The following is a 24,195-nucleotide window of genomic DNA, read 5'->3' as shown; positions in this document are numbered from 1 at the left end:
ATGTCCTGTGATGGAGCTGCCTCGTTTCCCCATAGGCTGAGTTATCCCAGTGCTGTGCCGAGGCTGCAGCAGGCAGACCAGGAGCTCCCAGCAGCCCAGGGCTGCTCTGGGTCAGCACATGCTATTTTTGGGTAGGGATGCAGTGTGGGTGCCCTTGAGACTCTGCATGCCCTTTCTAATCAGGTACAGTGGCATTATTGTTAGCTTTGCTGTAGTGAACTGGGCTTGTAATGTGGATTGACAAAGCTTTACATATGTGCCTCGTTTGGTTTGAAGGTTGGAGAGACTTTTCCTGAGCTCTAAATACTCTAAATCCAGGGGAAGCTGGGCTTTTTGGCTTTTTCTATCCTTAAAAGAGAGGCCTGAGTTAACTTTAGATTTTTTTTTTTTTTGACACTGGGCTTGCAGTTGATTAACTAAAGGTGCAACTTTTTTAAAAGTTCAGTGTATTAAGAGTATCTTTGTACATGGAGGGTCTTAAATTTGCTAAATCATTGTGGACAAGAAAGCCAATGTCTGAAATAAGTACATGTGTCCATGGATTAGCCTTGAGCTGTGGGTTGTGTTTGCTGTCCAAACAGCTGAAAACATTGCCTCTGGCTGCTGCTGTGGATACACCTCTCAGCAAAGGCACCGCAGGGACTATGGATCATCCTTCCTTCATTGAGGCTCAGGTTTGCATGGCAGTGCAAGCAGGGGCAACCTTGCAAAGGTTTGGTCCATCCCTGGGTGACAGCTATAGCTAGAGAGAAACATTGGCAGAAAACAAAGCCCTTCCAGCACAAGCAGTTGCTCACTCAGCTATAAAAGTGTCCATGTGGCAGTGGAGGGAATCAGAAAACAAGGAGCAGGCTGTGCAGCTGAGCATGTGGATCCTGGGTGTGGCACTGCACACTGTGAGTGTTGATACTGATAGTATTGCTGAGTATGTAGGGGTGGAAGCGTCAACAGGACTGGCTCTTTGATCTGGTCTGAAGGAATCCCAGTTTTCCAGTTGGCCCAGGGGGAGTGTGTATGTAAACCCATCGATTCCCTCAGGTGAAGGGCTGTGCAGAAATTTTGGGTTCAGAGTGAATGCCTCCAAATTTTAATGGAGAATAGCCACTGGGGCTGGAAGTGAGTAGCAGTTTCTTGGCTGAGAAGTGGAAATTGCCCCAAATTAGTCATCCAGTAGGTCTAATAGGAAAGGTTGTTTCAGTGACTTCCTCAAAGTCCACTTCATTGAGCAGACCGCATATTATACACAGTTTGTCATTTTCTGGCAGCTTTACTCTAGTGATTTAAAATTGCTTATTTTTGAGCAGTAAGCAAACCCAGCAAAATCGTGGTGGTTGACAGGGCTTAGCTTCAGTTAGGTTTCCTGGGCACCCGTCAGTCAGCAGTGAAAACCTCATCTCTGGGGTTTTTGCCTTTGCTAGTCAATTGACAGCATGAAGGCAGGGCAACACTTCACTTTCAGCAGCTCAACCATGTGTAAGGAGTCAGAACTGCTTGTGAAATGCATTGCTGCATTGTAATTCATTTCCTACAGGCAATTTTGTGGTGTGGACTCTTGTTAGTCACCTTTGGCAGTGATCAGCCTCCTTGCTGGTAACTTCAAATCAAGGACTTAAAAGCAAGATCCTTTCAAGCAAAGTGCACTATCTGAGCTTTTATCAGGAATGGAAGCTTGCACAAAATTCATCTGATCTAGGGCTAAAGGTGCCCTTCACTTTTAGGACCAGTGATTCTCCTGTCAATACGAGTGAAAAGGAAATAGAAAAATTCCTCGGCAATGGTTGTCATAGCATTAAAGCCTGCCACGCACTTCCCCAGCTCTGCTGGTGTCCTGGATATTCTCCATGGAGTTGACTGTTGTTAGCAGCTGGTGCTAGAAATTTCATTTAGCAAAAAAACTGGACGTGGTTCTTCCTGGAAGCTGAAGGTGTGGAGCCAATGATGCCAAGAGCTTGCAGGCACAACCAGAGGGGGTTTGCAGTGCTTCCTGGGGTCTGTTTTCCCTATCTTACTCTCCTGAGACAGAAGGAAAAGCACAGGCAGCTGAGCACATGGGTGGGTTTAAACAGGTGCCCCCCAAGATGTTTAAATCAGAGGGCAGATGCAGATATCTGGGCAGTGCCAGGTCCAACCCTGCAGTGGCACAGGGGACCAGAGGCTGTTTCTGGCAGAGCTGTTGCCGTACACCACACGAATGGAGCCACAGCTCATTTACAAAAGGCTCTAAAAATATCTGCTGGATAATCAAAGGCTCCCATAGCACAGCATATGTGCTAGCTAGACTTTTTGACTTGTCCTCTGTTTGAAGTTGTTTTGATCAAGGAGAAGAACAAGTGTGCTGTCTGCATGGCTGCCAGACATCCTGTTTCTGGGGACACTGGTGGTACCTCTGGAGGCACACAGGGGTGGGAGAGTCTTGCAGAGGTGCCACGGCTGGGATGGGGAGCCATGTGCAGCAGAGTGTCAGGAGTGGCAGAGCTGCACTCCAGGCTGCCACTGCACTTTGTGGTGTCCAGGAGAGCTGTCTGGAGAACTGGGTAGTGTATTGGTTTTAGGTGTGACCTGTTTTCTCAGGTGCATCTTGGAGCCCTGTCCTCGCTGGGTTTATTTCACATTAAGTGATCACTAAGGGCTCAGGGAAGTGAAGGAACTGGCTGCAGACCTTCAGGACAAGCACTGGCAATGAATGTGATATAGCTGCTGGATTAGGTGCTACTCTCTCTTGGCAGACAGAGGATTACAGGACAATCCCGGTTTAGTTTTTAAATACCGTAGGGGGAAAAAAGGCTTCTAATAAATCTGAAGTGACAACAGCAGGTTAAGAGAAGAATGGTTCTGTGGCAATTATTGCTGCTTTTCAATATGCTGAGCTGGGAATTACTGAGTAACCCTGTGCAAATCCCCCAGGTGGGAAGGATTGCCCCTGGCAGATGCATCACCCGTGTTCAGATCACTGTGCAGCAAAAATACAGCTTTTCCCTTCATCTCTACAGTGAATTCTTCAGTGCCATCTGCCTCGCTGTGCAGCTGACAGGCACCCCTCTTTGCAAAGCCAGCAACAGCCTGGGGCTCTGCAGACAGGCTTTGTTTTCTCTCCTTGTGCTTTAACGCTGACTGTGATGGGTGAGAGTGCCCCCAAACTGTCAGTGAGGTAAATACTTCCCACTCCTGCTCCAAAAATCTCTTTTCTTTTACTTTTATGTGCAGGTTTTGATCTGTGTGTCTTGTTAGGAACCAGCTAATTCTGGTGATGGTATTAGGTCAGCCAAGCATGTTTTCCTCCTTACAAATGCATGGTTTACAGACTATCATCAACACCAACTTGAAAGTACTGAGATTGGCAAAAACCAAAATAAGAATTAAAAAAAATCCTCTAAATCCACTTCTTATATTTGTTTCAGAGATGGAGCCAGTATCTGGGAAGAAACTGGCTCCCAAATCCCATTTTCTAAACTCCTTGTAGCTACTGGAAAGCCTTTAGAGCTTTGTTTAGCTGCCACCTTGCTGAAAAACCCAATAGATTTCTTGTGCTTGCCCAGGACAGGACTCTACTGCTGACTCCTCCTCTTCTCATCGTACACCCATCCTTTGATGACACCCTTCAGAGCATCTTCTGTTGACTCATGCCAGCACTCTGTGCCCCTGACATGAGCTGCAAGCAGAGGGGACTTACTGTAGAGTAAACAATGGAGACACAGCACTGGTACAGCTTGGAATTATTTACTTGCAGTATTTTACATGTTGTGCTGTAATATTAAACACAATGGCTGAGCATCATGCTCTGGTTTTGTGCATTGGATTGTGAGAACAATATAGAGTCTTGACAAACAATATCTGGCTCTGTACAATACACACTGGGATACCAAAGGACCAAGTAAGCAGAAAAGCCCCCTCATGCTGGAAGGCCACAACTCACTATTTCACTTTGCTACTTTTCTTGTGCATATTGAAAACAGAAGAAATACTATTAAGTGTTGAGTGTTACTATTTACTCATCATGCTTATCTTTTAACAAATTAACCAAATACATTTTAATACCTAGTTAAATTCTGAAACACATAAAAATGCTGTCAAAGCTCTGTCCTTCAATCAGACTTCAAGCTGACCTTCAAAAGAGTTCAAGAAGCATGGTCCAAGCCACTTTAGTTTCCAGTTCTTATTAAATCTCATTGTAGTCAACTCATCTAAGACATTAGGGAAATTTGGGCAAACCTTGGGCTGTAATTCTAGGGCCCAAATGACAACCTACTTAATTTTGGGGGGAAAAAAAAGAGTCGTTTTCAACACTACTGCCAGATAATACTGAAGACAGATGCTAGCAAAATACAAGGCACAGCTGTTCAAGGTATTGAAAGCCCATCAGTACCTGGGAGAAATGTTGAGCCTGAAAATTTTCCCAGTCCTCTTGAAGGGAATTTTCCATTACTTTCTGATGTATTACCTCTTTGCAAAGCAAACATGTTTCTTATTAGCATGCAAGGATATTCGGGACAACAATTGAGGGGAAAACCCTGCCCTGAAAAAATATTGCCCTTACAGGGCACCAGCTGTAACCACTCCCCTTACAACTGGGGAAGGGTTCTGAGGGTAGTAATGAGTCTAAAACATCCCAGATATTTTAGTTATTATTAATGATTTGTGCTTATTAATCCTTCTACTGTAGGACAAATTGCTTAAAATCAAACTAGATCATTTTTGGGGAGGAAGATCTAGCTCTGAGGGCAGGTTGAGGCAAAACAACAGATGGCTACAATCTATATTTTAACAAAGGAACTCAGTGTAGTCACAAGTAATTTCCTCTGCCCTCTCAGCCCCCTCCTCTGAGCAGAGGCCACCTCAGGAGGCCACCTTTCCCAGGCAAAGCTGGGTAATATACACAGGAGCTTTGTTTCTCAGGCTTTTTTACAGTTATCTGGTTGTTTGTGCTTTGTCACTGGATGACAAACTGTGAATCCCTGTCCTTAAACTCACAATTCTGGCCTTTAGTGAAAAGGATCGTTCATTCTGACCAGGTAGACTGCCTGACACCATCTTTTTTTTTTTTTTTTTTTTTTTTTTTTTTTTTTTTTTTTTTTTTTTTTTTTTTTTTCTCTTTTTTTTTTTTTTCTCCTTCCTTATTCCATCCAGTCTCTTGGCTTCCAGCTTCTTCATATTAATGCTTACAGCAGGCAAAATAATCAGTCCAGCCACTAACTAGCCACTGGGGACTCTTGTGGCTGCTTTTGGTCACACATTTATCTTAGGAACATTAATTGCCATAACTGGGCTTTTTTGCTTCTTCTCTTATGATGCAATTTATAAGCAGCATCCTTTAATTTAATACACAGTGGTGCTTGCTGATGTTCCTGCATTTTCAGCTTCAGGAGCTGAAAACCGAGGTTCTGTCTGGCTCTGTCCTTACTGCACTTTGACAGCTCAAGTTGCCGAAGCTGCTTGAGACAATGACATTTCCAAATACTTCAGATTTATCTTCATGACTTTGTCACCTACCACAACCATTCCCAGCCCTTTGTCTGCTGGGACAGTTCAGCACCTCGGCCCTTGGGGTGCTGAGGCTCAGGAACACCCAGGTACTGCTGCACAGGCTGTTCGGAGGGATGAGGGCAGGGCCTGGGCAGACGCTGGAATGCGATGGATGACACACAGCTCCTGTTAACAGAGTTCAAAAGGCCGGGCTGGGCGCCCCTGCCCCTCGGGTACCACACGTACGCAGCATTCCTCATCCCCCTTACGTGCCCACTGTCAGCCCCGGCAAGCGGCCGCCTCCTCCCAGGAACACCTGGCAGCCTTTGTTCAGGCTGTGCTGATGGTGAGGAACATTCTTTGCAGGCTAAAATGCCAGACAACAAAAATAATCCATCCGGGGAAGATGTATGCGTTTTCACTCTTTCTCTCTTTCCCATTAAATCCCATTGCAGCAAAGGAGGAAACAATGCCGTTCATTAACACTGATGGCACCACTTTGCTCCCAAGACAGATTTGTGGTTAAATAGTGTGTATACACGTATTTGTCTGCTGTAAAAGAGGACATTGTTTTGCCAGAGCTAAGTCAGATTCTGAGGATCTATGCTTTTAAATGTCATTGGACTGATTGATAGCTATTACCGGTGTGCCAGAATCACCAGGGCACAGGCAGATAGTGCTGTTTACAATCAGTCATCAAGATGTTATAAAAGACTCCCTGAAACAAGCAGGATGCAGAATTAGAGAAGTTGGCAGCAAGGCAAATATTTGGCCCTTCAGGCTTTCCATTGCCAGCCAAATAGCATCATAATGTGAAGTTATCCTTCTTATCATTATCCCCCAAAAATTCACAGTGCTGCCTGGAACATATATGTGAATTAGGCAAACATTCCAATAATTTCTGCACTTATATGGAAATTATTATTCCATACCTATAGGTACATCTACAGGCAAATCAGGATCACAGTAAGCATTAAGTATTCACTATCAACTAGACCCCTGTGTCCAGTTTACTCACAGTATCCTACCGCTTCTTGTTAGTAAATAAAACCGCATAGAGCAAAACAAGAAGCTGATTTTCTTTTGGTTTACATGCCCTCTAGCCAATAGATTAATATCAGAGATTAAAATATTGGGTGTAAGATTCGTGGGCATACTTAGCTTTTCTGTCTTTCTGGTTGCTCAAAGATGAATTTATTGCTCTCTTCAAAATGATCCTGTAATTCCTGGCTACACCACCCACAAAAGAAATAGTAGAGTAAAGATAACAGTTTTCAGTGTGAATCAACCTTGTCAGTTTCTTCACAGAATCATAACATTGCTGAGGATATAAAGGGCCTCTGGAGATCATATTGTCCAAACTCACCCTTGCTCAAAGTGGGATAAACTAGAGCAGGTTGTTCATGCTGTATCTCATCAAATTTTCACTGTCTCCAAGCATGGGGACACCCAACAACCTCTTCTGCCAATTTGTTCCAGTATTTGATTATACTCACAGTAAAAAAAGGGGGTTTATTCTTGGTATTTTTCATGTGTTCAAATGGAATTACCTACATTGCAACTTGTGACCTTGACTCTTGTCCTGTCACTGGACACCAGTGAAAAGAGTCTCTCTCCATCTGCTTTTGTCCTCTCCCAGGTCAGATATCTGTACACATTGATCTAAACAGTTCCAGCTCTCTCAGACTTTCCTCTCACAGAAGATGCACCAGTCCTTTAAACATCTTCATGGCCATTTGCTGCACTCTTTCCAGAAACCCCATATCTTTCTTGCACTGGGAAGTCCAGCAATGGACACAGCATTCCAGAAGTGCCCTCACTGGTGCTGAGTTGAAAGGAAGGATCACCCTCCTTTGACCTGCTGGCATTGCTTAACACAGCACAAGGCACTGTTGTCCTTCTCTGCTGCAAGAGCACACTGCTGGCTCATGTTCAACTTGATGTCCACCAGGACACCCAGGTCCTTTTCTGGAAAGCTCCTTTACAGATCGTCAGCCTTCACCCCTGCACTGCAAGGGGTTGTTCTTTCTCAGGTGCCACTTCTCCTTGTTGAATTTCAGGAGGTTCCTGTTAGCCCAGCATTTCTCCAGCATTTCTCTCAGCATCCCTCTGAATGTCAGCATAACTGCCTTGTGTATCAATCACTATTCCAAGTTTTGCATCATCCACAAACCTACCGAGGCCATGCTCTGCACCATTGTCTAGGTCATTCATGAAGGTGCTAAACTCTGTCAGTCTCACAATCAGCCCCAGTCACCACTAGTTACTGACTTCCAGCTGAACTTCATTTCCCAGTTCATAACCCGTTGTGCCTGGTGCTTCAGGCAGTTTTCAAACACTGGTTCTGTTATTTTCTCTTTGCCAACAGGATGGCAGCCTTCACTTGACAAGCTGCTAGACTTATTTGACTGCACCATCAGAATGGGATGGATACTAGTTAAAGCTCAGCTTAATATTTTGATTTAAACAAGGAGCAATCTGACCATGCAAATATGAAGCTCTCTGAGATTTTCAAGGCTACAAGTTATATGGTTCTGTTTCCAGATTTTTGGATGCCTTGTCTCCGTGGAAGTCCCTTAAAGTTGTGTCTACTACTTCAAAAAATGTAGTAGAACAAGCAGTGTGCTTATAGGGTCATGACATTATCACTGCCAATGCCAGACTTTCACTCCATCTAGAAACACAAAAAAAAGGACAGTCAAAAGTAACATTTAAGCCACATCAAATCTTGAAAGTGCACACAAAAAACAAGCCCTGGAGAGTCTGTCTGGTTGGTGAATTCCTTCTGTCTGGAAGTGATGAAATACATGGCAGCTAATAAGGGTTGTCTTTGAGTAATGCAGGTATGAGGATTTGAGTGCAATAGTTAACTGTCAAACCAAAACCATCTGTCAGCTGCTAAGGTATAGAATTATCCCACTTCTTTTGCCTAATTTTAGATGTTGTCTGGAATACAATTAGGATATTTGAAACTTGGGAAAAACACAAACAGAAAAGATGGCAGTAAACAGAAAGATCTGGTCCCAAGTTTGAGGAGGTAACATCAAAAACAACTTTTTGTCCATATTTAGGATCTTCCTGGATGACACCATAAGAAGATAAACGGTACAGGTATTCTGCTAAAGGGTCCTGAAACATTCATATTTTCAGCAGTTTTCATGAATCTTAAATACAAGGTATCAAACTCTCCAGGAAACTAAAGGAAGGTATTTGGCTTCTTGCTTGGCAGTGTTTGCTCAAAGGCTACGCAGGATGAGGGTGTTGACTGTCTCTCTCTTTCTTTTTCCTCTGTTTTCTCCCTTCATTCTGTATATTTTTCTAGGTATCCATTTACTGCACTTTGGCTTCACTCTCTTTTTCATACTGATTCTTTGTGCCTGCCATGACAGTTCTCTGATCTTCATTTCTCAGTCTTGTGGAGTATTATGAAAAGCAGTGATTGGTAAAACAGCTGTGTGTTTGTGATTATGGAGCCAGCACTTGCCCAAGGGACTTGGGTGACAGCACTAGATGCCAGTGAAGGGCTTACATTTCCATGATAACTTTGCTCTTCTTTGCTCCCCTCTGCTCCTCTACAGAAACAGCGACCTCTCAGAAGAGACATTGGGCAGGCAAATAAAATTAATTCAAACCATGCAGGCAGCCAATCCCTTGTTTGAGAGAACCACTTGATGAGGTGAGAGACTGTCCTTTAAACACATTTTCCAGACAGTTTACTAGGCTAGAATGGGCAGGAAGAGCAGAGAAGGGTGGTGTAATAGGAGTGCTGTGCTGAGCAATTTCATGGAGGTGAAGGTGGAAGATGAAATCCAGCTTATTCACCCAGGCTCTGAGGCCTGGTGGGAATCTTGTTGTCAGTAATCCTGATGAGCCTATATATGGAGCTGGTGCCACATGGCTATCTGTTTCCTGGGGTTCCTCAGCATTTCTTCCCAGTGGTTCCTCTCTGTGCCTGTGACATGTAAGCCCAGACTGCACTTGCCGAGGATATGGCTCTGGCCAGCTCCATCCTGGCTCAGCATTTCCAGCTCCACGCTGGAGGCACGCAGGAGCTCATGAGGCACCTCGAACATGATCATCTCATTCCACACAGGGTTGATCTTGTGTTTTGCACGTTTGGTCTGCTTCTTCTTCAGCTTCAGTGACTGATGCCTCAGTGTTACCTTGACAGAAACATCTGTATAGGGAGGGGAAAGAGACACCATATTAATGAACATGCAACAAATAGACTAGACTAGACTAGAATAGGCTAAGTTGGAAGGGTCCCATCAGGATCATATAGTCCAACTCCTGGCCATGCACAGGACACCCCAAAACTCATGCAATGTGCCCAAGAGCATTGTCCAAATGCTTTTTGAAATCCGTCAGACTGGTGCTGTGACCAACCTAAGTCTCCTTTGACTCAGCTTCACGCTGTGTCCTCAGGTCCTGTCCCTGTCCACGAGAGAGAAGAGATCAGTGCCTGCCCTTTTGTTTCCCCTTGTGAGGATGTTGAAGACCACAAAGAGGGGCTCCCCTCCCTCATCTCCAGGCTGAACAGAGCAGGTGACCTCAGCCACTCTTCATAAGGCTTCTGCTCCAGGCCCTTCACCATCATTATGGCCCTCCTTTGGACACTCTCTAATATCTTAATATTTTTTATATTGTGTTGCCTGAATCTGCACCGAAAAATGCAAAAGAATTTACACTGGTGACAGCAAACTGAGAAACCACAGTAGAAATATTGGTCAGGTGGCATTTGGTTTTCACTTTTTAGAAATTATTCAGATCTCTTTGGCTTTCTAAGCCAGACTTTTTTTTTCCTGCCAAAACTTCACCCTTCCCACTTTCTTTCTAGATTTATGTAATAGTAGAAACAACAGTATCTGTTTCCTTGCTATAACACTCACCACTTCCAAGTAGATCTTTCAGCTGCTTGGAATGGAGGTTTTTAGCCTTAATAATCACCACCAGCAGGCGATTAGCTGCTGGCAGGTAGCTAATAGAGAGCAGAACCTCCCCATGGCCCGTGGATGGCTCCTGGAAATGGAGATACAGAAAGGGTTAATTTGGTATATGATCTTGGCCAAAACATTAGGAAAACAACAGTAGAAGACTGATGGGTGGTCACGGACCAACCAAGTTGTCTCTCTGTCTTTGTACAGGAGATCTTTCCAGTTACGCTGGATGAGAACAAACCTGGCAAAGATGCCCGAGGCTCATAAGGCTCCCATAATGTGAGATACTGAATCCTTATGGCACTGGAAAGTAACTGCTTCTGACATCAACTTTTAGTGCAATATTTAGTCAGAAGAAGATTTGGGGCTGACATACAATGCAAATAGTCAGAAATTCCTATTTTGAGAGACCACCTAACTGCCCTGTATTTATGTCCACTACCCCCTTTACTGCTTTTCATAATTCACTTTTGGTTTCAGGTGCTCCGTTTCTCAGAGGGCTCTGACTGGACTCAGCCTCCAGCTTGCATTGCCCAGAAGGAGTTTAGGGCTCCCTGGGAAAGCAGAGGTGCTGAGTCTAACCTGGAGCTGGACTACACTTTCCCTGACAACCTATTTGGTATGAGAAAAAACCTAGCCAAGCTGAAATCCTCCACGAGCTGGGCACAGTACATTACTCGTCCTTCCCACCTGCCTTCCGTCAGGACTGTGAGCAGCTCTCCCGGCTTCCCCTGTGGGAGACTCTCCCTTTCCCTTTCCCTTTCCCTTTCCCTTTCCCTTTCCCTTTCCCTTTCCCTTTCCCTTTCCCTTTCCCTTTCCCTTTCCCTTTCCCTTTCCCTTTCCCTTTCCCTTTCCCTTTCCCTTTCCCTTTCCCCTTACTTCCATTTGCCCTGGACAAGCAGCCCTTGTGGGGAAAGCCTAGGCACACAGTCACACCACCACTGCTCTCCTGTAAGAGAGTAATGCCAGCAGGGAAGGAGAGAAATCCCACACCATTGTGTGCAGAGCTGACAGCCCTTGGCAAGAAACAAAAGGGGAGTAGTTATTCTCTCAGTGAGTGGGAGCTTGTGACAGAAATCTGGTTTAGTGTGAGGTTAATGACCCAGAAGAGTCCCAATGCCAATTCAACAGACTCATTCTGGGCTCCTTAGCATGTTCTACATCCTCGAGGATAGACAGCCCTTCTCCAGGCTATTTTTGTGCTCTGCAGTGTCGCTACTAAGTGAGCCATAAATATTTCAAATTAAGTTTTCAACCAGTTTCTCGAAACAGGCAAGGACAGGCCCCTGTATGCTCTCCATGAGCTGATTGACTCTCCAGAAAACATGGCTGTCATCACTGTCTGGTTTGAATGACGAATTTGTCCTGCACAAATCAGGTGGAAGGCCATTAGCAAGGAAGCCTGAAATTCAATCCCAAGTCAGCTCAAGTAAATTTTTTTTTCATGCACTCACTCAGGTAGCAATGAAGGGCTTGTATGCATTTCACTTATATGAATCCTGTCTTAAATTGAAGTGGACCTTAGAAAAGCCCATACATAAAAAGAGGCATTTTCAAATGCCTGTATGCCCTCTACAAAAGAATTGTACTCCTGGGGACAAAATCAAACACCACCTCAATACAAACCCAGAGTTTAGGCATGTCATAAACTGCTTTTGTTTATTTACCCCCACTACATCTCAGCAGGTCCCATTCTATAGTTCTTGGCTAGAATTTGGTTCCTGTAGCTCCAGGCACAGACAGATGCAGCAGAGATTGGGAGGGGGTGGGGCTCTGTAGACGTGCACACACACACAAACACACACGTTGTACTCGGATCACATCTTGTATTTATGACTTTCTAGCTCCTGGTGCACTGATCAAGGTTTTGGACAACCTGTATCCACATGAAAACAAAATTTGCAATGGTTGGTCTCTGCTGGAGTTTGGCGTGAACAGACCATACCAGAGGCACTTTTCTTTCCCTTTCTGGGCTTTGTTTTCTTTGTTTCTTTTTTCCTATTAAATCCATAACCTACCTTTTGTGCTGAAATCCTGCAAATTCATACAACCATCAGAGCTTCAGTCTTTCTTTCTATGCAATATGAATAAAAAGCAACAAGGGGTCATCAATGACTTACGTGCAGGGCACCACGAAATCACAAAAGGGAAGTTGCTATGCAAGGACATATTATCATCAACCCACTATCATTACTGTCATTAGCAAAGCAGTGGGAGGGAAGGAAGACAAGATAAGGATATCAGTCTACAGCATCTAGGCTTTGCATTGCTCACTGGACTCAATGAATTCCTGAATGCTAATTGCATTACCTGGTTAGCTGTAAGCTCCACTCTGGGCTCCTTCCCTTGTGTGTGGGAGAATTACTGGGAAGGTAAGAATGAAATTTCTGCCCTTCCTGGCATTTCAAGGAAATGTCACACTTTCGACAAAGCTCAGTAACTTTGTTCCTGGATGAATGCTATCAAAAATAGCTCCTCTTTTTTGATCAGCTCTTCTTCACTCCCTCTCTCTCTGGTTCTCAATGAATGATTCAGGATCTGTATACATAAGCTATCTGTGCAATGGTTGGCTCTCTCAGGTCCCAGATGACGCAAATTCAGCTTTCACTGCACATCCTCAGCTCAAACTAGGGCACTGTTCAGCAGTACTGCTGGTGTTAACCTTATGCTGTCAGCCTGGAGAAGAAATTAATTTCCTGTTTCTGTGTGTGGTTGTGAAGCTGGATGAAGGCAGAATTGCCTGTATATCAGGACTCCATCAGATGCACTGGAGTAACAACTTATCATTACTGTGAACAGGCTCTTCCTTGTCTATTGCTAAAAAAGCAGATGCTTCAGTATTGGGGCAGGGGGGTGGTTACAGGTGTTAGACAAATACTGAGTCTTGTACTTGAAGTTTATTAAACTAATTCAGACTACCCATTTGCTTCTACTGCCTCTGTCCCTGACAGATGTTTTTTTAGTGTGGACAGTCCTGTTAGTATTCAAGTGGTTATCAGATAAATTAGCACTATTGGAAATCAGAAATGCTAACTCTGTATCTGTGGCCAGCTCAGTGGAGAGCCCTCACCCGTGATGGTGACAGGCAGTAATTGGTTTCATCGTGCTTAGTGAGGGTGCTGGTGTTGTTTTGCATTGCTCAGCCATACCATGGCAGACTACAAGAGGTACCACTTGTTGTGATGAACAAGCAGCAGCAGTAGCAGCATCCTGCTGCCGTGTTAAGTAAATTGCTGCTGCTAGAAGAACAACCTAGCTCATGGCAGGGAAAAGGCTCCTGAGGAAATGTGCAAGAAATTAGTGCACATGAAGCATCTCCTGTACCCACTTCAAGAACTGTTGGAATTCTTCCCTCCAGTTTTCCTGTCTGTGCAACTGGCAAAATGTGGATAAGGAAGGAGAGGAAGGTTTTGATGTTTAAGGAAACCAGCACAATGCAATTAATGATATTTTGATATCTCCCAGAACAAATAGCACTGGATTGATTCCAGTAAGTATAAGTGTCCTTCAGTCCATCATTCCAGTCCCAACAATGTATTTCACTCCTAGATTAAGGCTCCCTGGGGTGCCACTGGATGCCCTACCACACCCAGCTTTGCAGAGTCCCTCCACTGGGCCCTGCAGGCCCTCTCTGATATTTGAGCTCTTGCCACTCTGGTCCTGCATCAATAATTCTCAGAAGCTCACACACCTTTTTCTAAACATAGCATTTGAATTACTATGATGCTAATGTCAGATTGTCATGTAATTGGGGAGGAGTTGAGGGAGTTGTGACACATTAACAGCTGGGAGCATTAGACAGAAGAGCTTCTGATATGACGAGCTACAGACAAGCACAGAGCTGTGCTGAGTGATCTCTGCAGTCACACATCACCTCTCTAAACCTGTTCCAAACAAATAAAGCTACCCACCCTCATGCAGCTCTTTAGGAAAAGGGTTTCTCTTGTCCAAACTCTTAATCATTAGGTTTTCTGAGCTGCCGACACAGACTGAGTCCATACCTTCTCTGGGCTCTTTAGCCTTTCCCACTGGGCCTTCCCAAAGGATTCCTCCATTTCAGCAAGGTTCAGTTTGAGTTCCCCCACAATGCTGTGCCTGGAGAACTTGTCACAGTTTCTCAGGGTGAGAGTCAGTGTCCCTCCTGGCATCTCCTCCTCTGTTAATGGGAATTGCAGCACCTCCTCCCAAAGGGTGTGAAGTACCTTCTTCTTCAGCTCTGTCTGGGCCTCAGCAATACCAGACTTGCTCTCCAGTGTGCCCAGTATGTAGCAATGGCAGCCAGTATCTTGGTCCCCATTCATTCCACCATGCATAGCTAGAAAAGATGGATGGTAAGGACCTCTCACAAAAGACAGCCCTGAAATATCTGTGGCTAAATTGCTTGTTTCATGACAGCCATAAAGTAAAACAGCTCTATAGACCCTGGCAGGAACCCCTGTTCCTGCCTGTCTGGGGGCAGATTAAGCTGTGAGCCCATGCTGTGGTGTTTTCCTCAGGCTGCACAAGGTCCCTGCCCTTGTGCCACTGCATAAGGATGCTGCCAGTGTTTGGGAGAGCAACAGCTGAGTTCAAGGAAACATATTCTGTTGAAAGATGCAGAACAGCACGAAACGAGGCAGCATGAAACAGGGATTGGCAGTTCTCATTTACTTTTACCTTGGCACACAAAAAAAGCTTCTTACAATGACTTTAAAAGCAGGAAGGTCAGTCACAGACATCAGAGATGGGATAGAGCTTCCCTTGGCACACATCCATCCCTCCAGGCCAATGTCTAAGGGTTATTGCATTCTGCTGGTCCAACCTCTGGTAAATGAATCCATCAGAAGCCACCCCACAGCCCAAAAAACCTGTGTCAGAGAGACATTCATCCCTAATTTTATATCCTTTTTATGTTGAAAAGTCTAGAGTGAGAATGACATTTCACACTCCTCTTCAGTTGCAGCAACAGAGCTGCACTGCCTTCTCCGGCAGCAAGAGGAGCACACCCTCCTCCAAGGGGTCATTGAGTATCTCCTCTTTGAGGGAAAAACTGTTGTCCTTGCTGCAGACAGTCCAAGGACATCTGCTCCTGAACTGCCAGGACCTGTGGGTCACAGGGCTCACCTGGCTTCTCAGGGGAGCAGCACTGAGGAGCAGAGCCATGTCCTCTGCACAGGAGTGCCAGGGTGGCAGCCAGCCCGTGTGGGTGTCCATCCTGAAGGGCAACTGTGGGCTTGCTGCTGGCAGGAGGCCCTTAGCAGTGGCTACCATTCAGCACCCTTCCAATTCTTGCCTCAGAGGGTGGGATTTGATTAGGTTTCCACAGAGATCTACACTGTGCATGAATTATTCAGTCAGCTTATTTTACTCTCCCAGAGGAACTGATGATGCTCCAGCCCTGAGCCCTTCCTGATTCCTGACAAAGCTATGCAAACAATGTTCCAAAGCTACGCCCTCCCTTCAACACCAGTGGAACATCCAGTAATCCTGAGGGCACCTGTTGGCCTTAAGATAGGAGGGGAACTGTCTCTAAGTGTAATCACCATGTGTGTTGTCCCGTTCAGGCCCGGGGACGTGTGCCCCTACCTTGGAGGAGGGCCACGCGCAGCTGGGCCTGCTGTGGCTCATACACCAGGGAGTAGTGCAGCTCGGGGGCCTGCCGACCGCTGGCTGCCCGCTCGGGCTTCAGGTGCTCCGTGACACACACGTCCTTGACCACACCTGGAACTGAAATAACCCCTTTAGCAAGCAGCTCTTCCCCCTCCCAAGACAACAAATCCACTTTCTCTTGACTTTACTTTTCTAAATGTCTCCCTATTTCTGCACTTTTTATGCAGGACTATAATTTATTTTCCTTCTTCATCCATCATCATACATCCTTTTTGTTCTGTTTACTTGCACTTTCAGCTCTTTCTACAGCATTTGGACAAGGCTTCTGCTGTCCACCACCTTGGGCTCTATGATGGTTCCCACACTTGCTCTTTTACCTTATGACTAGGCCAAGGTGTCTAAATGACACTCATTACTTGTTGTATTGTTTTATATTCTTTTAACTGGCATTATTAAATCTTATATTCTCTGCAAGGAGAATGCAAATCCGCTCTTGAACTGCTGTACAACTCTGCACTAGGTCAGACCTCTCTAAACGTTTTGGGTTTTGGTTTAATTTTAACAATGAAGTCTTTGTCATGCAAAAGACATCCATTTCCATACTACCTGACCAGATTGAAGGAAAAGAACTTGGAATCCATAAGGCAGTTTCTCCATGCATGATTTTGGAGCTGAGTATGTATTTCATACTGAAATAAAGCAAGTTGCAAGACTAAAAGAAAAGCCAGAGATTTTTATCATCCAAAGCTGTTATCTGCAAGGTCAGTTCTGATTCACACAGAAAACAATAGTGGGACCAGCACACTTCCTCCTAAAAATCTCAACCACAGTTCAGACCAGTTCACTGTGGCATCAAAAGGAGAATGCAACAATTCTTGCTTAATTTTAGCAACACTTGAGCTATATAATCAGACAGAGCAGGAAGGAAACTTGCTTGTGCAGTGCAGAGAGGCTCTTACACCAACACTTATATAAAGCTTTAACCTAAATGCAGCCATCATCTTTCTTCCTTTCCACCCTTATAATCTTTTCCCTGACACCTAAGGATGTGGTTCAGACAGTCTCTTCCTCCAATGCATCTGCTTCCCATGGCACTTTTTTTTCCATACTCACAAGACTCAGGTTGGAGGGGTGAAGGTAGCAATTGTCTTTCCAGAAGGGCAAAAATATAATCTCAAAAAATTAAAAATAACTAAAAAGGATACTCAGTAAAAATAACGGCAGATGGCATTGTCTCTCTGGCAAATCTTCAGGAAGGTTGCATTAAAGTGGTAGCCATAAGAGTAAATATCCTGTTAAAAGATGGCTGTGAAGTTAAAAATCAGTATGGAAGAAACCCAGACATGCTGCCAGATACATATAACTGAGATTGCATTTTCTCTCAGGTTCCAGAAATCTTATGTTTCAGGATTTGGAGTGTTACCCTTTGGGCTGGCTGGGAAACAGAAATTCTGTTTTGCAAAAACCTTTGAGGTGTCAGCCTTCAGTTTCACTGCACATTACAATAAGCCAAGAACATCTCACCAAACCGTGGCAATAAAGGAGCAGAGAAAATTAGAAGCTTTGGCCCCCACTGTCCCTGACAAGGGCACTTGCTGGACAGCTAGCATTTGACCTGGAGGAGATACTCTGCCTAATTTTGGCCAGATATTTCACACACACTCTGGCTACTGCTCTCAGCACAACTACACTAAATATGCTTTTCTACAAAATGTCTGCTACCAGGGAGACAGATTCTTCAAAACAAAAGACGTTTAAGTAAAAAAAAAGAAAAAGAAAAAATTGCAACAAGATACAGCTACAGCTTTGTTATCAGAATGTCCTTATAAGCTCCATGACTACCTTCTGCTAAACAAAGGTATTGAAAGGAAAACTCAGAGTGCTCATGATAAGAAAGCGAAAAGCATCCAATAAATTCCACATTTATTTATCTAACAACAATCACATTATGCTTAGAAGTATTACAGATCCACACCCACTAAAGCAATTGTTAGTTTGAAGACCAAAAGCTCCTACCGTTTTGAGGGAGAACAAACAGCTCTTCATTGACTTGTATCTTCATCCTATTCTCATCCAAAGCAGTATGTTTTCCAGTAGCTGGTTCTTCTGTTGTCTTCAGAGAGTACTGCGTGTAGTTAACAATTTCAGGTGAAGTTACTTCTGGTTTGGGGCCATAAATGTTGGGAAACTTCAGAAGTGCTCGAGGCTGGACTGGCTCTGCAGTTTTCTTAATGTTGAACTGAAAAGTAAAATTTTTTTATTACTTTGCACAAATTACATTAATTCCTCCAATTCTCTTAACATTAGATGAGCTGTTCATACCATTCGTAATTTGTACATAGTCCCCTGGCCAGCCATACAAGAGTAGTTGATTCAGTGGTCATCTCAGCCTCTTGGTTCTGTGGACCAGAGCTCCATCTGACCATCAGACACATATTTCCCCTTTATTATACCAGGACTGAAATTTGGATTTATGTCTGATTTTGATCTTAAAACTTCAATTCCCTGCTGAATCATGAACATGGGATGAGCAGAAGAACCTGCAAGATGCTCAGGTAGTCCAAGCAAAGGCTGGCAGAAAAGTCATTACTGTTCTCTCAAAACAAAAAAAATATTTTACTAGAATAGAACGGTTCTCTTCTGCTAATGTTCCAAGAAAGGATCCCGCCTTCTTACAATTTAAATAATTCCTGATTAATTTATATTTGATTTCATTGATGGGGAAGAACAAAAGCTGACTAGCAAATGACCCCAACCCTTACAACAGATTTTATGAATGTTTCCAAAACATGAAAGACAAAAACCAAAAGTAAAATAGCTATTTTGGTTGATTATTGTGCAGTGGGATTATCTCCAACCTACTGCCTGCTATTTTTGTCAAGATTGAGGGCAAGACAGAAAAGGTTCATCACTGTAATTAAAGTTTTTCATTAGTTTTATTGTTTCCTATTAATAATGAATGTAGATGAAGCTCTTGTCTGTGTTGGGATTTCCTCGTCCCAGCTTGTATGTCCAGAGGAAGCATACTTACCTCTCAAGAAACAGAGCTGAAGAAAGAGGGTTGTCTTGGATGTTAGCCTAGCCATATTCTGCTTGTGGAGATCCTGGCTGCATACACTTGGCAGTGGTACGGAGCTAATTAGGTGAGTGACTCCATCTTCTCAAGGCAGCCAGTGCACCAGTGTTTAGGAAGTCTATTGTGCAACATAGCATTTTGGCTTGTCTAATTGTCTTGTCTCTTTGAAAGAGAAGTGAGCTGAGACAGAAAGACATCATTGTGTGCCATCCTCACCTGGCATTCAGTTGAGTTTAGATATTATGTAAATTACACGGTGTGGGGCTGTAAGTGAGATCCCTCTTATAGAGATGTGAGCCTCATCAGTCCTAAGATACCTAGGAAATGTGAACTTACTCATCCAAACTTTAAATGCAATTTCCCATCCTTCTAAAATTAAAGCAAACCAACCAAGCAGAACACGTGAGGAATCACTGGACAGCAGCTAGAAAAGGCAGGTTGCTTTTGCTGTGCAGAGGCACTACATCCAGCACTCACACAATGGTGGTCAGCTTCTGCTGTCCTCTCTCCCGGAGCTGCTATGTCAGGCTGATGTCCTACCACTCACTGGCCACACACTGGAGTCTTCTGCCTGTATTGCTCTGTGCTGTCAGCACACAAAGCACTTCCAGATCCTTTGGGATGAAAAACACCACACAAATTTGAGGTATTGTTAGTACAATCTTCCTCTTGCGAAGTACCTGGCAAGGTACTTCGCAAGAGGAAGAAAATAGTCAGGAAATCCAGCAGCACACAGCATCCAAGAACTCCATTGGGTCTAAATATTCCTCTTGTCTGTCTGCTCTGCAGAATTAGAGACAAGAGACATATGCAAGCACAGTGGGATTAGCCCACCCCCTCTTCCAACTGCATCTGCCTCTGTTTATTATGTTGCTGCCAGCTCTTTTCCCAAGTGCTGTGTGCTAATCCAGTTACATAGCAGTGCCCTATGGAAGTTTCCTTTGCAACTCAGCAGTTGTGTCTTAAATAAAGACATGAGCAGAAGAGTTCAGAGAGTTCTGCAAAAAATGCATGAAAGCAAGTAAACTAAGAGGAGCAAGCAGGCTGCAAATGATCCTTCTGTATCCCTGCCCAGTGTTACTCAAAGCACCAGACTCTTGCCATTGCTGGATGTGTTTAGGAAATCTTCATTCTGCAGGTTTTGCTGAGACTTTGCAAATTTACAGCAGTCTCTCATTGTTTTATAGATGTATGTTTGTGTTTGAATTTCTCTTCCTCATGAATGCAGGTCATGTCCATGGGGAGCCTCTGTCTATAGCAAATACAAGCATCACTGTCATGGGAGACATGCCAAATGAATAAAATGCAGACTTGCTACATCTTTCTTTTGTCATCTGTGTTTATCAGAATCAGTGGCCCTGACAGGTTTCAATAATTAAATGTGTCCAACACTGACTAGGACATACTGTGTACTAATGTAGTCAGAAAAAAATGTTCCGACAGAACAATTTATAAACATAGAGATAATAAAATTTCACAAGCTCAGAACTCAAATTGAGATTCATTTCTTGAAGGTATAGAGACTGATTCTGATTCAGTGACAGCATAGGAGAATTCATGTTCCTGGCAAGAAAATTATTGTAATTGGAAAGAATTGCTAACATATGGAATATGCAAACTAAGAACATTTTGCACTTTCTGTGACAGAATGTTCACTCGGCTGCTACAATATGTCCAGATTTCTTAAAAAAAAAAACCATAAAGCATAACATTGGAAATAATACTTCAAATTAAAAAGTCTACAATGCTGAAAGAATGCAATCATTCAGGTAATAATGATGCATTTAGGGCAGATTGAATAATTTTATCCCCTGTTGGTCAAATACTGGATTAAGTCATGGCAAAACCTGATGAATGTAGACATATTTTGAGGACCATAACTGAATAGCTGCTGAGTACTGGAGGCTTAACTGAACAATATGGAGACATAGTGCTTATTTCAGTCCTGCAAACAGGATAGCACCCACATGGACAAGATCCAGGATGGATGAACACTTTCCCAAGATGTTTTCCAAAAAGCTGTGTAAAAGAAAAAAAGCCCAGTCCAAGGATGGAGTTAAAATGAGGATTTGAGATGTTTCTGAGCTTGGAGATTGCGACATCAAACGCTCATAGAGGGAGCCTGATGGTAAAGTTGTCTGTGGGTTGTGTTGCTGCAGACAACAGCTAGAAAAATTGCTTTGCAAAGTGATGTGGCTGTCAAAGTTAAACATTTTTCATTCACCTTAACAGTAAACTTGGAAAAATCTCTGCATCATTGTATGTTCTTATATACAGGTGTTAGCAACCCCCCTGTATGAGGTAGAAAAGACAAGAAAGGAGCCTGAAAGGGACTTGAGTAAGTTATCAAACAGAATAGCAGGTGAAATTCATCCTAGGAAAATGCAAACAGGTTCTAGGAGTTATTCACCATGCTCATGGAGGGAGGCTCAGAATTAGCAGCTATCTCTTGAGAAGTCCTAAACTCCATGCAGAAATTAATCCATGGTCAGTGGTTCCAGCTCCTACACCTCTCCCCCCTCCAGCAGCCACAAGATCTGCTAATGCCATTCTCTGTATCTGTGCCAGTTCTCACAACACTGTTTGTAGATTTGGTCATCTTTCTTCAGCATAAACTGCAACAAGAACATGAGGATGCCAAGGTTTTCTGCTAAGAGGGTACGAGTGGAAGACAGAGAAAGACTGAATATTTAATTCCAAACATTACAGAGGAGTTCAATTAGGACTCCTGCTACACTCTTTAAGAATACAAAAAAAAATAGCTCAAATAATTAAAAGGCAAGCAAAGACTGTTATACAGGCCTTTGGAATGGGCGACTATGGCATAACTTGATTGAATGGCTAGGTGAAAGTGAAAAGGACACAGGCACAAAAAAATATCAGGAGCAACAGCCAACAGGTAATACTTTCAGAGACTGACCAGTGCTATAGCTCATGCTAAAGACCACATTCAACCAAGGAAATCATCAAACACTTCCCTTTGAAGAAGAAATTCCCATTAATAAGTACATTATAAGCATTCTATAATTCCCCTAGCTCCCTATTGCACTGAGCTCAGGAGTAAAGCAGGCTGTTTGGATTCTAACAAAAATGAAAGAGCACACAGGGATGCCTGACACTATCCGTACTCCACGTTGCTTTTACAATAAGTGAAAAATTCACAGTGTGATGAGATTTTCTAGTCATTGCAATCTAGATTGTCACTTGCTTTTTATTATGATTTCAATGCCTTGTTTTAGCTTCACAGATAACTAATCCCCTCAGTTAGAAGGGCAGAGGGAGGAGGAGGGAAGGTTTTCACAAGAAACCAGCTGTTGACAGGGAACTATCCTGCAGGAGCTATGAGGCATTGTGAATAGAATTAAATAGCTGCTATACGAGATCTCAGCAGGAGCCAGCTCCTCTTCACAATGCTGCGTGCCACCTGGTGCAGTCTAGTCTTCTCTTCTTAGGAAATTATTTCTCTTTTGATCTATCTTAAACACTAAGCAGCATTTCCAGTCCTCATCCCCTGTTTCTGCCATTAGCAGCTTTCTCTCTAGCTCCGTGGCAGCTGTCTCCTGCTCCGGTAATCGTGGTACCCAGTTCATCTCTGTTTTTCCCTCACTCCTCCTCCCACTGGCATGTTGTTATATCCCGAACACCGTAAGCAGATAAACAGGCAGCATAAATCATATGCTGAGTAGCCTAACAGGGAAGTTGCACTCCCACCCTCTGCCTTTAAAGAAATATCACAGAGTAAATTAGAGACTGTGTCTTACTTGCTGGACTGGCTGAAGCACACTGGGTTTAGTATTTTCCGTCTCATCTTCTTGGTCCTTTTCTGAGAGTCCTTTCCCAGGTTGCTTGCATTTGCAGAAGCAGGTGAGGCCGCAGAGGGCAAGGATGCTAGTTGCAGTCCCTAAGGTAGCCCCCAGGGCTATAACTGGAGCAGACAAAACCATTGTCCTGTGCTGCACAGGAACAGAAAGCAGAGAGATCCTGTGGCTCTTTCTACTCCCTGGGAGAGCAGCTCTCCCACATCCACTCCGAATTCTAGCCTGGCTTCATTCTCCTTGGAAGTCTGAAAGCAATTCTGTTTGCAGCAAAGGAACCAATCTAGACACACAGATAAATCATCCCACCTTTGCTAGGCAACAAGACTACCTTTCTATCCTGCTGATGAAGTTGCTGCTCCAGGTCAAGGAGAGGAAATAGTAATTGTGGTGCTTGCAATCTCCATATAGCTGCAAACAGGCAGTTTTCATTGAAGCCTGTTCTCCAGCTCCACTGGGAAAAGTCTGATGTGTGATAGAGAGGAAAGACGTCAGCAGAAGGGGCTGGCCTTGCTAGCTAACTCACAGAAAGTGCATCCAAGTGTTTGATCATCTCTCTAGCAATATTTCTCGGGGTTGGCTTCCTGATATGCTCAAGAGGTTGCATTTTTTTTTTTTTCTTAAGGCAAAGATAGTGAGTGCCAAAAGCTGCTGGCCTGAGAAGCCGTGTTATGATAGCACTGCACGATAATTCTGTGGTCACAGTAAAGCCTCTGTGTAAGTCAGGCAAAACTTTCTCATCCTTCAGAGGCTGCAGAACAAACACAGACAAGAATTAAGCACTGTCCCATGCCTCACCACCTGCCCCTCAAAGCACAGGGTCTGAACCTTTTGTAGCTGCTTTCTGCAGGATAAATGCAGAGCAGCACCTCTACTTAAAAAGAGAGTAGAAAATCCTACCAAACAAGATGCACTAGTGCATATGCTGCTTCCTCTGGAGAAAATGAGGAAGCAAACAACATATGCTAGATATTAGTCATAGTGCTTACCACACTGGTGTCAGGCAGTGGGCTGCTGAGCACAGAAGAACCTGCATGAATAGACTTGAAGAGCTAGATGTCCATCCCAGTTTTCTCTTGAGGTGATGGAGTGATTATCTTTCTCTGACTCATTTATTTTTGCTTTATTTCTCAGAATGCCCAGCTTGGGGAAGAGGACAATAAATGCCATAATTTGATGTGTTTCTCATGACGTGTACCACTCTTTTCTGGGTACTTCACAAGGAGAATCTAGTGGCCAGAAGGTGATTATAATTCTAGTCATTGTATCTCTCAGCCAGAGTGAAAATAGTCAGCACAATGCAAAATATTCCAAAAAT

General features: G+C 43.8%; 1 protein-coding gene across 2 annotated transcripts; it reads right to left on the bottom strand.

Moving 5' to 3' along the window:
• Nucleotides 1-3,701: 3,701 nt before the first annotated feature.
• On the bottom strand, nucleotides 3,702-23,312 carry SYT13 (synaptotagmin 13). 2 transcript variants are annotated; one of them, XM_053981048.1, is made up of 6 exons: nucleotides 22,824-23,312; nucleotides 18,003-18,225; nucleotides 15,963-16,103; nucleotides 14,399-14,712; nucleotides 10,350-10,479; nucleotides 3,702-9,637 (listed from the first exon to the last, which is right to left on the bottom strand). In XM_053981048.1, the coding sequence occupies exons 1-6, from the start codon at nucleotides 23,004-23,006 to the stop codon at nucleotides 9,333-9,335; spliced, it is 1,296 nt and encodes a 431-aa protein (XP_053837023.1). In that variant the 5' UTR covers nucleotides 23,007-23,312; the 3' UTR covers nucleotides 3,702-9,332. The 2 variants fall into 2 exon arrangements, with proteins under 2 accessions (XP_053837023.1, XP_053837024.1); XM_053981049.1 differs by having other exon boundaries at nucleotides 15,963-16,097.
• Between the last annotated feature and the right edge of the window lie 883 nt (nucleotides 23,313-24,195).

The sequence above is a fragment of the Vidua macroura genome, chromosome 6 (assembly GCF_024509145.1).
Source record: "Vidua macroura isolate BioBank_ID:100142 chromosome 6, ASM2450914v1, whole genome shotgun sequence".
NCBI lineage: Eukaryota > Metazoa > Chordata > Aves > Passeriformes > Viduidae > Vidua > Vidua macroura.
Note: the sequence above shows the minus strand (reverse complement) of the source record. Positions and strands in the feature narration are given on the sequence as shown.

Coding starts and splice junctions, on each gene's coding strand:
- SYT13 (XM_053981048.1), bottom strand. CDS start 23,006: ATGGTTTTGTCTGCTCCAGTTATAGCCCTGGGGGCTACCTTAGGGACT. Junction 16,104..18,002: donor GTTTGTTCTCCCTCAAAACG/GTAGGAGCTTTT, acceptor GGGTTATTTCAG/TTCCAGGTGTGGTCAAGGAC. Junction 10,480..14,398: donor GGCTAAAGAGCCCAGAGAAG/GTATGGACTCAG, acceptor CTCCATTTCCAG/GAGCCATCCACGGGCCATGG.